Source organism: Cebus imitator, unplaced genomic scaffold (genome assembly GCF_001604975.1).
Source record: "Cebus imitator isolate Cc_AM_T3 unplaced genomic scaffold, Cebus_imitator-1.0 Scaffold526, whole genome shotgun sequence".
Classification (NCBI taxonomy): Eukaryota; Metazoa; Chordata; class Mammalia; order Primates; family Cebidae; genus Cebus; species Cebus imitator.
In genome coordinates this window covers 1,279,058-1,292,623 of record NW_016107841.1, presented here as the reverse complement: position 1 = coordinate 1,292,623, position 13,566 = coordinate 1,279,058, and the positions used below count along the sequence as shown (strand labels likewise).

The 13,566-nt window shown below is 50.8% G+C and overlaps 1 protein-coding gene across 6 annotated transcripts in view; it reads left to right on the top strand.

Moving 5' to 3' along the window:
- Positions 1-13,566, top strand: part of ANK1 (ankyrin 1) — a 116,488-nt gene that overhangs the window by 50,963 nt on the left and 51,959 nt on the right. For all 6 annotated transcript variants that reach the window (XM_037733462.1, XM_037733460.1, XM_037733461.1 and 3 more), the window contains exons 14-20: positions 1,094-1,291; positions 1,871-1,969; positions 2,691-2,789; positions 8,302-8,499; positions 10,841-10,939; positions 12,590-12,688; positions 12,934-13,032. In XM_037733462.1, coding sequence (XP_037589390.1) covers positions 1,094-1,291; positions 1,871-1,969; positions 2,691-2,789; positions 8,302-8,499; positions 10,841-10,939; positions 12,590-12,688; positions 12,934-13,032 — 891 coding nt within the window. The remainder of the gene's footprint in view (positions 1-1,093; positions 1,292-1,870; positions 1,970-2,690; positions 2,790-8,301; positions 8,500-10,840; positions 10,940-12,589; positions 12,689-12,933; positions 13,033-13,566) is intronic.

Below are 13,566 nucleotides of genomic sequence, written 5' to 3'. Positions count from 1 at the left end.
TAAGTGTGAAGGCAGGAAGGGAAGGGTTTCAGATGTGAGCAGTTCCAGCACTGCGCAGAGAGCCCATCCTCATTCCAGGCGGGGCCGCAGTGCCTTGGACTGGGGACCCTTCTCACTCCTGATCAGGTTACTCTGAGCGCTCGGATTCTGCTTTGCAGGGGGTTTGAGAAGACCAGGGATATTTTTGCATGAGAGCCACGTTTCTTTAAAATAAGGAAAGTCCAAGGTGTGTGGCTGGCCCGAGTATGTCCTGGGCTAATGATGACAGTTGCCATATAAGGAGGGGAGCAACCTTGTGAAGAAAGCATTGCCAGTGAAAATCAGGCAGGAGTGACTTGGTCTAAAATTGGAGGGATCCCCTTGCTGTAAACACATTTTGCGGGGGTTGGAGGAGGAGGCAGTGAGAAGAGCTGCAGAGTTTGCCAGTGGCTTGCTTGGCCATCAGCAGGCTTCCTAACCACAGGGCTCAAGGGCGCTCCTTAGAGTCAAGCCTGTGATTTGTGGGGTCCTTGAGGGACGCCTCCAGCTGGGCTCCATGAGACCTGGCCCGGGCAGATGGACAGCAGCCTTCAGAAACAAGAAGTGGGGGTGGGGGGAGCATGGGTGGAAAAGTCCCCATTCCTTGTCAGCAGCTGAGACTCCCCTCACCCTAGCACAGAGAAAATCAAAGTAGAGTTCAAGTAGAAAGAAGCGCATCCACTCAGAAAGGACGTGGGAGACTGATGAGCAACCACAATGCATTGAGCACCTTTTATGCACTAAATGCAGAAACCATGTTCATGATCGACTTGATCCCAGTGAGCACGTAGACATTAATTATTCCCATTTTACAGATGGGAGGGCTGGGCCTTTGGGAAGTTAGGTAGAAATAGCAGCTAACTTGAAGAGCCGTTGTAAAGATTCAATAGGATACAGCATATTGGTTCCTGTAACTCAGAGACTTGATTCAAATCCTGACCCTTCGTCTTCTTAGCTGTGTGACCTTGAGAAGGTCACTTGCCCTCTCTGGCCCCGCCTTGCTTCTCTGTAAGATGGAAAGTTGGATTTGGTAACATCAGCGTTTCTTCTTCTTTACTTTCCCTTTGGGGTCCAGGATGACCAGACCCCACTTCACTGTGCAGCTCGCATTGGCCACACAAACATGGTGAAGCTCCTGCTGGAAAATAACGCTAACCCTAACCTGGCCACCACCGCCGGGCACACCCCCCTGCACATCGCAGCTCGTGAGGGCCATGTGGAAACGGTCCTGGCCCTTCTGGAAAAGGAAGCATCCCAGGCCTGCATGACCAAGGTACAGCCTTCCTTCTCTCAGTCTGAGGAAGCAGCAGGCTCACTCACTGCCAGGCCTGGGGCTCGGAGGGGAATTCCCGCCTGGCTCTCTCTGTCACCTCAATGATGCTACAAGCAGCTGGGAGGGTCATCACATGCAAGGCTGGCCGCCATCTGCAAGCCCGATGTGTCTCCGTCCTTCCCCAGAACGGGTGGTCAACCATAGCTTCTCATGCACCCAGCCAGCCTTCATCCATTTATCTTGGCACAATTATAAGTCAAAACCTGCTTTGGGCAAGTCACAGACAGGTTCTGGAGAAATAAGGATTAAGACTGCTACCCTGCCCTCAGCTAGCCAGTAATCAACTTCCACTGCGAGGTGGTCAAGACCCTCTCGCCACAGGAGTGTGGCCAGGGAGCGCAGGGATGCCTGCGGACTCCTGAGGACTTTGGCCTGCCCAAGTGCTCAAAAATAGCTGTGCCTTTGCTTTTATTGGCTCCCCCGTGCCAGCGGAGGTGCCAGCCTCCTTTGCCATGGGTCCTTCTCCAGGGACAACAGCCCTGGGGCCTCGAGGTCCTGACAGCCTGTGTTTCTCCTCAGAAAGGATTTACCCCTCTGCACGTGGCGGCCAAGTACGGGAAGGTGCGGGTGGCAGAGCTGCTGCTGGAGCGGGATGCGCACCCGAATGCCGCGGGGAAAGTGAGTTTGCACCCTTGCAGCTCTCCGGTTAGAGGCCAGGACAGAGGATGGACCTCATCACTCGCAAATTCCATCTCTTGCCTACATTGTTCATTTTTTTTTTTTTTTTTTTTTTTTTTTTAGATAGGGTCTGGCTCTGTTACCCGGGCTGGAGTGCGGTGATGCCATCACGGCTCACTACGATTTCAACTCCTGGGCTCAAGCCATCCTCTGGCATCAGCCTCCTGAGTAGCTGGGTCTACAGGCAGGTGCCACCATGCCCGGCTAATTAAAAGAATAATTTACAGAGACAGGGTCTCACTCTGTTGCCCAGGCTGGTCTCAAACTCTGGGCTCAAGTGATCTTTCCTCTTCAGCCTCCCATAGCTCTGGGATTACAGGTGCGAGCCACTGCACCTGGCCCATTCATATTTCCCTGGGTGGCCATTGCCGGAGAATAGCCTTTGGAAAGACTGGCCTTTCTGTCAAAGGCCTTATCCTTTTGGAAAGACCCGATGCCCTTCTCTGGGCAGCTGTGTTGATCTCACTGCCCACATCCCCTCTGGTTCCCACAGGGTGCTGGGTCTTGCTGGCGACACTCTGTCATGACTCTTAAGACTGGCCTGGGAAGGATTTTAAGCAGGATTTTACCTGTATAAAATAGGTGCTCCCATGCTAAAGGAAGCCCTGGTAGAAAGTCCGTGGGAGTGACAGCTGCCCTCTTTTGTCTTTGTCCCCTGCAGAATGGCCTGACCCCGCTGCACGTGGCTGTCCATCACAACAACCTGGACATCGTCAAGCTGCTGCTTCCCCGGGGCGGCTCCCCACACAGCCCTGCCTGGGTAAGGCCAGTCCCTCCCCCCAGCTGCCCCTGGAGAGCAGTCCACCTGCCACCTGCCACCTGCCAGTCCTTCAGGGAGTGGGGGTTCCACAGCAGCCCAAGGGTTTTGCGTTCTGTTGTTATTTTTGCCTTGGAAATCACACCTCACTTTCACACGTCACCTGCCGTGTAATAGTGCTCTTCAGAGCCCAGGAGTGGGATGGGAAGTGGGTAACAATTCCTAGCCAGGGGTGACCTCGCAGAGGCAGAACATGCTTTATACAACAAACGTGTCCCCAAGCAGTTGCATGTTAGCTGGGTTTTGTAAACTGATTGCCAGAGGTCAGCATGGATAAAAATCCCTGGGGAGTGTTGAGCCTGGTTCTAGCAGATTCTGACTCTGTGGGACTGCGCGGTGTGGCCTGGAAGCCTCATTTTTAACCTACTCTCTGCGTGATTCCAAGGCTGGGGCCACAGCAACTGCACTTTGAGAAATCCTCAGGGCTGCCAGCGAACTTGCTGGAACCCGGAAGCAAGTCACCTCTTTAAAATGAGAATGATCACCTCCAAATTCATTTCTCTGAGATTAGACTTCTAGATGGTGGCATTTTTATAGGGACGCTCACCTGAACGTGAGTTGGCCCAGCCTCACACCAGCTTCAGAGGCTCGGAGCTGCAGTTTCCCTAACCCTTGAGGGAAGCAGAGGAGGGAGCAGATGGGTTGCTTCTGGGAGACCTCACAGAGTTGGGTAGCGCAAGGATAAAGCTGGAGGGACCATTTTGAGGAACAGACTGCCCCCTGTGGGAAGGCGAGGTGGTGTAGGGATGGGCATCATGGGACTGGTGGCCAGTGGGGAGAAGGGGAGAAGAGAGGGAGCGGGGCCAGGAAGACAAAAGCCACACGCAGTCCCTGCACTCTGTGGGGCAGCCAGGCGCACGGGAAACAGGATAATTTATGGGAGAGCAAACCCTGGCGCTCTGTCACGTGGCAGGCGTCCAAGTGCCGCAGAGAAGGAGCCTCGGGGTGGGGCCCCAAGTGATCCATCTGACACCTGCCGGCTTAAGGCCGCCGCAGCCCAGGCAGGAGCTCAGTGGTGGCTTGGAGCTTCGGTGCATTCTCCTTCCTGGACAGACGCGTGTCCCCATCTTGCAGCATCGCTCTCCTGCAGATGCGGCTCCCGACAGCCCCGTCTCCTCCTGTCCCCGCTGCTGCTGCAGCGAGCCCCACGTCGCTGTGCAGAGGGAGCATGCAGTCCTGCTGGGATGTCGACTTACTCCTGCCTCTAAAAATAAAAACCTGGACTCCCTTCCTCCTCACTCTCCTACTTATATAAAAGGAACAGGAGCCAGGTTCAGGATATTTAAAGAGAGCTAAATCCAAGCACAAACCCCATACAGATGGGCTTTGTTTCCATGGCGAAAAATAGTTTCCAAAGTAGTCTGGCAATTTTGTAGAATTTCACATGCAAATCTCTCTGCACCCAAACCAAACCCTCCCCTTTCCAGTTTTGATGCTAATGTTGTTTGAACATTTGGGCAGAGCTCCCTCCGCATGCATTCCTTAGGATGAGCTCATTTCCTTGGGAAAGAAGAGCCTTTCGCGGGCACACATTCCTCCCTCCTCTCTCCGTGACTTTCCAGCCCAGTTGTCCTTGTCGTTGTCACTTGCAGAAGCTCATTTGTTCCTTTTAGTCCTGGTTTAGGGGAAGCTCAGAGCGACATTCCATGTTTTGAGAGGAACAGTGGCACTCATATCTCGGTTTTCACCAGGGGTTTACCTGGCAGCCTGAGCCGTGTCCAGGGCAGGCCTACCCTTGGGCAGGACAGGGGGCTGGCCTTGTCAGTGTGGACATCACCCCTGCCCAGGTGGCCCAGGATTCCTGAGGATACATCCCTGAATAAACTGCATGGCTGCTTGAGTGATGGTCCTTTATATGTTAAAAGATGGCTAATAGGGCTGGGTGTGGTGGCTCAAGCCTGTAATCCCAGCACTTTGGGAGGCCAAGGTGGTCAGGAGTTCAAGACCATCCTAGGCAACACAATGAAACCCCATTGCTACTAAAAATATGAAAATTAGCTGGGTGTGGTGGCGCACGCCTGTAATGCCAGCTACTTGGGAGGCTGAGGCAGGAGAATCGCTTGAACCCAGGAGGCGGAGGTTTATGGTGAGCCAATATTGCACCTCTGCACTCCAGCCTGGGCGGCAGAGTGAGACTCCAACTCAAAAAAAAACATGGCCTAATAATCATTGCTTCATGTAGTTGTTAATGGAAAAAGCAGACTCCATAAAATATTTTTGAGGTTTATTCTGGGCCAGTGTGAGTGACCATGGCCCTGGGCACCACAGTCTCAAGAGGTCCTGAGAAAGCGTGTCGGGGGCAGGTTACAGTTTGTCTGTATACATTTAGGGAGGCAGGAGTTACAGGCAAAGACATAAATCAGTACATGGAAGGTATATATTGATTTGACCCCAGAAGACAAAAATGCCTAGAAACAGGACCCAGAGGTTATAGGCCGATTCAGAGATTCTTTAATTTGCGGTTGGTTAAAGGAGTAAAGCTTTGTCTAAAAGTTGGGAATCAGCAGAAAAGAAAGTTTTAAGTTGATCAAAGGGTCTGTTCACCAGTGCCCTGGGCCGAGTGACCTCCAGGGGACGTGTGACTCAGCCCTTGCCTATCGTGGCCTTGGGTCCTGTTGATGTTTGTCTGGTCACAAAGAGTCCCTTTGGCTAGTCTTATGATCTCTATTTTAATATGAATGCCAGCCAGTTGCGCCTAAACTTCGAAAGGGAGTGGGTATAGTGAGATAAGTCCAACCTCCTCCCTTCCTTTGTGGCTGGGAATTCAGTTTTTAAGGTTTATCTGGGATCCCTTTGGCCCAGTTGGGGTCTGTTTGGAGGCTTAGGGTTTTATTTTTCGTTTACTTAGTGAAAACGTCCTCTGGGCCGGTGCTGGCTGGTGCTCTGTGTCTCACACTGGGGAGGCTTAGCTCCATCTGGAGCCGGCCCCGCATCTCATCATGAATCTGCAGCTTGGCACCCTGTTCCTTTGCTCTCTTTGATACAGTGCAAAAATCACATTGTTTAATTAAACTTATTATAATTCAAACTTGGATCTTGTTACATGAACACAACCTACAAAGAACAATTTAATGTTTTCTCATAACATAATCAAATTAAAAAGGAAGGATACTAGAAAGGATTATGGCATGTCATTCTTCAAGGAGAATGATTTTCCATTTAATGCAATTCCTTGGTAAGTCACAACTTTGCATTTCACCGCAAAAGTCGCCTGCAGGCCTACCTTGCTGAGGGCCCTGGGACTTTGACTGCCTTGGCCAGCCCCATTCTTTCCCTTTCCTCTTCCTGACGGGTGATCCTGGCAGAATCAGAAATGTTGGTTTCCACAGTAAGAGAGTGGCTGGCAGGGAGAACTCAGTCCTCAGCCAGAGGAATGCTGGCCGAGGTGGGGAAATCTCACGCCCTGAGACAGATCCCACATTGGGCAGCCATCTGCTGTGGGCCTGGGTGGGCACATGTCCAGGATGTCCTCCAGCCTGGCATTGCCCATAACCCTGAGTGCCCTAGGGCCTCACTACTCAAAGTGTGGTCCCCGGACCAGCATTATGAGCATCACCTGGGGACTTGTTAGAAAAGCACAATCTTCAGCCCTTCCTAGTGCCTCTGAATCAGACTCTGGTTTTTTTTTTTTTTTGTTTTGTTTTTTTTTTTTTTTGAGATAGAATTTCACTATTGTTGCCCAGGCTGGAGTGCAATGGCATGATCTCTGTTTACTGCAACCTCCACCCCCTAGATTCAAGAGATTCCCCTTCCTCAGCCTCCCTGGAATCACAGCTATGTGCCACCACACCCGGCTAATTTTGTATTTCTTTAGTAGAGACAGGGTTTCTCCATGTTGGTCAGGCTGGTCTCAAACTCCCAGCCTCAGGTGATCCTCCTGCCTCGGCCTCCCAATGTGCTGGGATTATAGGCGTGAGCCACCACGCCTGGCCCAGACTCTGCATTTTAACAAGGTCCCAAGGGATTTGTGTATACATCAGATTTTGAGAACCACTGTTCTACCTGAACTACCTGGGCTGTGCAATCAGAAGGTCAGGGTTGGGGTATCTGTTGTTCTGCTTACTATGTGACATTAGATAAGGTGCTTAACCTTGCAGAGAATTGGCTTCCTTCTCCACACAATGGGATAATAATAAAATGCCTGCCCTAGTGACCTTATGTAGTTTCAGTGAAGCTCAGAAAAGGTAATGCAGGTGAAAGTGGTTTTCAGCAGTGACAAGAAAAGCAGCCCATCTGGGGACCATCTCCTGCCTGCAGGGAGGTAATGAGTGTGCTCCAGAATGTAAATCCATGCAGTGCTTCCTTCATTGAGACAGTCTTGCTATTAATAATAATAATGAAAACAAAAATTGGCTGAACAAACAGTGCACAGTGACATCGCTGATTTATTTTTGAGGCAAGCTCCTTCATCTCATTGTGCAATTATTAATGTCTTGCAAACCAGTGCACTGCAAAACCATGACACACAGGTGTGCTACTTTTAAAATTTTTCTTGTTTAGAGAGGGTCTTACTCCTCTCCAGGCCACAGTGCAGTGGTGCAATCAGAGCTCGCTGCAGCCTCCAACTCCTTAGCTTAAGCCATCCTCCCACCTCAGCCTCCTGAGTAGCTAAGACTACAGCCATGCACCACCATGCCCAGTTAATTTTTTAATTTTTTTGTAGAGATAGGGTCTAGCTATGTTGCCCAGGCTGGTCTCAAACTCCTAGCCTCAAGTGATCCTCACTCCTCGGCCTCCCAAAGTGTTGGGATTACAGGCATGCGCCACTGTGCCCTGCCAACTTTTTATATCTTAATTTTGGAACACACCTTCACATACAGTATCATGTTTGATCCACCTAACAAGTTCAAGAAATGAACAAGATAGATGTTATTATCCACTTTTAACGGCTTAAAAGGTACAGAAGGAAGTCTAGGTTATGGAATAACTTGCCCTGGGTCACCCAGCTAGTTAAGAGTGGAGCGAGGACTGTCCCACGCCCTCAAGTCCCTTGCCCGTGCATGTTCCACAAACCACCCTGCCTAATGCTGGCAGAGCCCAGAGGGCAGCACTTAGCCTGATTGCACTGGGAAAGAAAAGGGACCGGTGTTTCATTTTCTTTATGAAATATTTGGGGTTTTCAGCTCTTCTTGCAAGAAGGAAGAAATGAGAACCTTTCATTTCCTTACTCACCCAGGCTTACAGTTGTTCTGTTCCTGCCCAGCAGTTTGTCAGAGCATAACAGAAAACAGATGGGGAAAAAGGTGGACATAATAGTGGCTATGCAAGCCTGAGGCGCTGTCTCCAAGTCAAATGGATTTTGTCTGTTTGTTCACCTAAGTTGCTTCCGGGTGACGCCAGCCACGTTCAGTGGGTGTCCAGCCGGCCAAGAACCAGAGTCAGCCCCCGCGCGTGTGTTGATATTGTCAGCTCAGCATTCCTGTAATCAGGCTCTGGGTGGCTTCTTCTGTTTCAGAATGGCTACACCCCTTTGCACATCGCTGCCAAGCAGAACCAGGTGGAGGTGGCCCGCAGTCTGCTGCAGTATGGGGGCTCAGCAAATGCCGAGTCGGTGCAGGGCGTGACGCCACTTCACCTGGCCGCCCAGGAAGGTCACGCAGAGATGGTGGCTCTGCTGCTCTCCAAACAAGCCAATGGCAACCTGGGGAACAAGGTAGGCATGGCGTCTTCGGATCCGTCCTGGAGTGCCCACTAGCGACGTATGGTGTTTGCATATTGAGCATCTACTCTGTGCCCAGGTTCTGAGTTAGGGGTGTGTGTGTGTGTCTGTGTGTGTGTGTGTGTGTGTGTGTGTGTGTGTGTGTGTGTGTGTGTAATCTTTGCAACAGCCCTGTGTACATTTCACCTTCATTTTCTAAATGAATAAACAGAGTCAGAAAGGCTGCTTATTCCCAAGGTGTCAGGATTCTGAGCGTCTCTGATGCCAAAGTCTTTGCTGATCTTTCTGAACAGACTGACTCAAGGATCTGCAGAAAGATAATACTAAACTCTATAGTACACTTTCCCAAGGATAGGCCAGGGCCTACCTCCAGGAGTGCATTCTGTCATTTGGGACTAAATATCCTATGTTCCGTGGGAGAAAGATATTTTGAAAAACACTGACCTATACACTAGGAGTTCTCACTCCAGCGACAATAGGTGTGTGAGTACAAAGCCTTCTAAAATTGCACACACATCTGGGGAGGAAGGGCACCTGACCAGTTTTCTGCCTGAAGCATTCACAGTGTTTCTCAGCTTCTCAAAGGAATGCATGACCCAAAAAAAAGCACTTCTTTACATGATAAGGTCACATAGCACACATTCAGAAAGGCAAGCGCAGGGCAACTTAAGATTTCCTAAAAACCTATAGATTTTGTACAAATACTGGTACATTTTGTAAAAACTTGAACAGTTGACCCCCAGCGAAGGAACCATTCTGGCAGGATCATTATATTCAATGGCATCCTGGGTTTCTTCACTGTCCCACTTAAAGTGAGCTTCGTAAAGAGACAGTAAGGTCACTGTCTGGAAACATGCTCTCTCATATGCATCCCCATCACCCTCATTAGACAGGGTGCCCGCCTGAGAGGCTGACACAGTCACTCCTCAACCAATGGCTGTTCTCGCTTGAGCCCCCTGCCTGCCTGCATGAGACCACCGGCTCTGGCCGCAGCGGAATATAGTGGGGGGTCATTACTGCCCACAAGCCTCTGGTCAGCCTGCAGGGTGTACAGAAGGCAGAGGAGGGGAGGGCAAGTGGCGTCCTGTAGAGGGGACGTAGTCTGTGCCTGCAGAGGAATCCAGCTCTGTTGGCCCATGTTAGCAAAGGGTATTGAGGGAAAGTCCAGGGGAGAGAAGACTTTTCTGACATTTTTGTGTGGGTGCCCACATATCAAACAACACCTCTGATGCCTTACTTACTGCCTTCCTGAGGAAGCCGTGATGCCACATGCAAGAATATGGTTCGTTCACTCCTGGCGTGATGCTCTGCCCTCTTGACCATGCCAGTACTGGCTGTGCAGTGATAACATTATGCTACATCAATTGATTGATTGATTGATTTGTATTTATTAATTTTTTGAGATAGAGTCTTGCTCTGCCGCCCAGGCTAGAGTGCAGTGGCACTATCTCAGTTCACTGCAACCTCTGCCAGTTTCAAGTGATTCTTCGGCCTCAGCCTCCTGAGTAGCTGGGATTATAGGCATGAGCCACCATGCCCAGCTAATTTTTGTATTTTTAGTAGAGACAGGTTTCACCATGTTGGCCAGGCTGATCTGCCCGCCTCAGCCTCCCAAAGGTAATCTGCCTGCCTCAGCCTCCCAAAGTGCTGGGATGATGGGCGTGAGCCTCTGCCCCCAGCCAGTGTGGGGGCTCAGCAAATGCCGAGTCGGTGCAGGGCGTGACGCCCTTTCACCTGGCCGCCCAGCCCGTGTACTACATTTAATAGCACTGTGTACCTCTCAAGGGCTTCCCATTTTGCCCCTGAGATGGAGCCATGACAACCCCTATTGTCTAGATTAGGAAACCAAGGCTTCAGGGCTCCGGAGGTCACCATGGAAATGGGGCATTCTTTATCAGGAAGATACCATAAAGCACCAACAATGGGAAAGTACCATAAAGTTCAACTAGATCAGAAGTCAGCAAACTGTGGGCCAGTGGGTCAAATCTAGCCCACCACTTGTTTGTGTAAATAAAGTTTTATTGGAACACAGCCATGCCCATTCATTTAAATGTTAGTCATACAGAAGCATGGTCAAAAATATTGATGATCTGGCCCTTAACAGAAAAAGTTGCCAACTCCTGATCTAGTGTAACCACCTGACTTTTTAGATAAGGACACTGGGGCCCAGAACAAGAAGAGCTTTGCCTGGAACCAAAAAGCTAGCTGATGACTGCAGAGTCCCCTTCAGCTCCCAAACCTCAAAGCTCTTTTCTTGTGGCCTGGAATTCTTTACTTGCTAATAGGCGATGGACGTCTTTTTTTCTTTTTTTCTTTTTTTTTTTTTTTTTTGCTGAGTGGACTCACTCCCCTCCATCTGGTAGCACAAGAAGGCCACGTTCCAGTGGCAGACGTGCTGATCAAACACGGCGTGACGGTGGACGCCACCACCCGGGTAAGGCAGGCAGTTGGAGCTACGGTCTGTGTGGGCTTCTTGCCCACACTTCAGAACTGAATCTTCGACGGAGCTTTGAAACGCCAAGGATCAGTGGGACGTTCTTCTCTGCCCTTCCTAGGGCTGGCAGTGGAGTCTGAAAACACTACTCCTAATTATCTGACTTTTCCATTGGGGATTTTTTAAAGTTTGCTAGACCTTTGAGCCTCTGCAGTGAGAAAGTGGGACGAATGTTTAATCGTGACTCTGAGACTTGTCTAACACGAGCAGTCAGCATGTCAGAATGTCAACTTTCCCCAGATCCACACAAAAGCTTAGCCCCTTTTCTTCCAGCACTTGGTTAAATTCAGTTCAACTTTCTTTGAACCTCTGCTGTGAGCGAGGAGCTCTGTGAGCGGAATCTGCCCTTGAGGCGTCTACAGTTTGTCATGGAGGTGATTGCTAGGGCCAGAAAGAAGAGAGTAAATTCAGTATTTACTCTAAGAGAGGAGCTGGGAGCACAGAGGCCGGAGAGGGCGTTTTCAGTTGGTGGGAAGAGGCAGCTTCAGGGAAGAAGCCACATTTTGCTCCTTTTCCCCACAAGTTGACCGTATTAAAAGGAAGGGACAGTGACAATGACAGCACCAGCAGCCGCCGCCCCTCTAGAGTAGCACAGAAATGCCGGCAACAATAGTGTTTTGTCTCCAACTGCCTGCAGCTTCCACAGAAATCTGCTTAAAACCCTAGAATCTTCTGGATCTTTGAGACTTCACTTACAGGTCATTTAGTTTTTGGAGGTCCTGCACGGAGGGACCCTGTCCTGTGAGTTAGAATGGCCTCAAGGATCCCAAAGCCATCCCATGATGGCTGTGGTCCCATGGACCTGTGCTTGGGTGGTCTCTGGAACCTGGCACCAGCTTCCTGGAACATTTGGGACCAAGGAGCTCAGAGGACCTTGGCCTGCCGGCCCCCAGGAGGCGGTGCCACTGGGTTCAGCAGCACAGGCTCCTTGAACAGCCCAGACTCCCATGAGCAAATGTCCCAAGCCCATGCGTTTCAAGCAATGACCAGATCCCAGAAATTCCATCACAGCACAACTAAGTCGCTTGGACAGTCTTTTGGGGGTTTTTCAATGGGATTTCAGTTTTCTAATGCAAATAAGCCTGCTGTCATTGGAGTGACCATGACCCCACAGCCCCATCTGCCCTCGTCTCCGTGCCCTTCTCAGGCCTGAGGGCTTCTTTCTTCCTTCCTGAAATAGCCACCCCCCGGGATTCTATGACGCTACTCTCCCGGTTTACCTCCTCCCTCTTTTCTGCCTCTGCCTCTAAGTATTGCCTCACTCCTTCGGCCCCACTTTTTGCCCTCCACTTTATCCTGGGGGACTTCACTCACCTCCAAGGCCCTCAGATCTCCTGTGCACTGATGACCCCAGCACAGCCCTCTTCTCACGGTTCAGTGTCCATTTTCCAGTTGCCCGCTTGACATCTCCCCTTCCACAAGTGTCTCAGCCCGCCGGTTTCTCCCCAGCAGCAGCCATCCAGCTTGTCAATGTCGGCCTCCCGAGGGGTTCCCTGTCCATTCTCTCTTTGAATCAGCTGCTTTGGGAACGATTTCGTGTGATGCCCCGCTCAGGAGAGCTCCAGTCATTCCTTCTCATCTGCTTTTCAGATGGGCTACACTCCCCTCCACGTGGCCAGTCATTACGGAAACATCAAGCTGGTGAAGTTTCTGCTGCAGCACCAGGCAGATGTCAATGCCAAGACCAAGGTACAGGGATGCCTCAGCCCGACTCCTGTGCTGACCGTACTCTCTGCCATATCAGGGGGCAGCCAGAGCTGCTCTGGGGGCATCAGGGGTTCCACCACAGTTTTGACTGTGGCCCCTGAAGGAGGAACGGGGGAAAATGCATTTTATTAATGTCCCACTTAGAAGATGGACAGGCACTGTCGTGTGTGGGCAGATCTCTCTCTGTTGGCTGGCTAACCTTGCCAAAATGTCTGCTCGCTCTGCAGCTAGGATACAGCCCCCTGCACCAGGCAGCCCAGCAGGGACACACAGACATCGTGACTCTGCTTCTGAAAAACGGTGCTTCCCCAAACGAGGTCAGCTCGGTGAGTACACTCTCTCCCCTGAGTTTAGAAAACTTCTCCCCATGGCGGGAGCCCTGGGTAACCTCCCCTAACTGTAGATGTTAATACATGTCTGGGGCAGGCCTGGCCAGGACCGCAGCACCCTAAAGCCACAGCTACCTTGGGTACCCTGGGAATGGGGTGCTGTGATCATTTCCTCCTTCTGGTGAACTGATCATTTTCTTTTCAAGCACCATTTACGGTCCCCTTTTATGTTTATTAAATATTCTTGTTGAGTGCGGGTGCAGTGGCTCACGCCTGTAATCACAGCACTTTGGGAGGCCAAGGTGGGAGGATTGCTTGCAGGCAGGAGTTCAAGACCAGCCTGGGCAACACAGTGAGTCCCTGAATCTGCAAAACAATTGTGTTTAATTACCTGGGTATGGTAGTTCATATTAGCTGTAGTCCTAGCTAACTGGGAGGCTGAAGCGGGAGGATGACTTGAGCCCAGGAGGTCAAGGCTACAGTGAGCTGTGATTGTACCACTGCACTCCAGCCTGGATGACAGACCAAGAC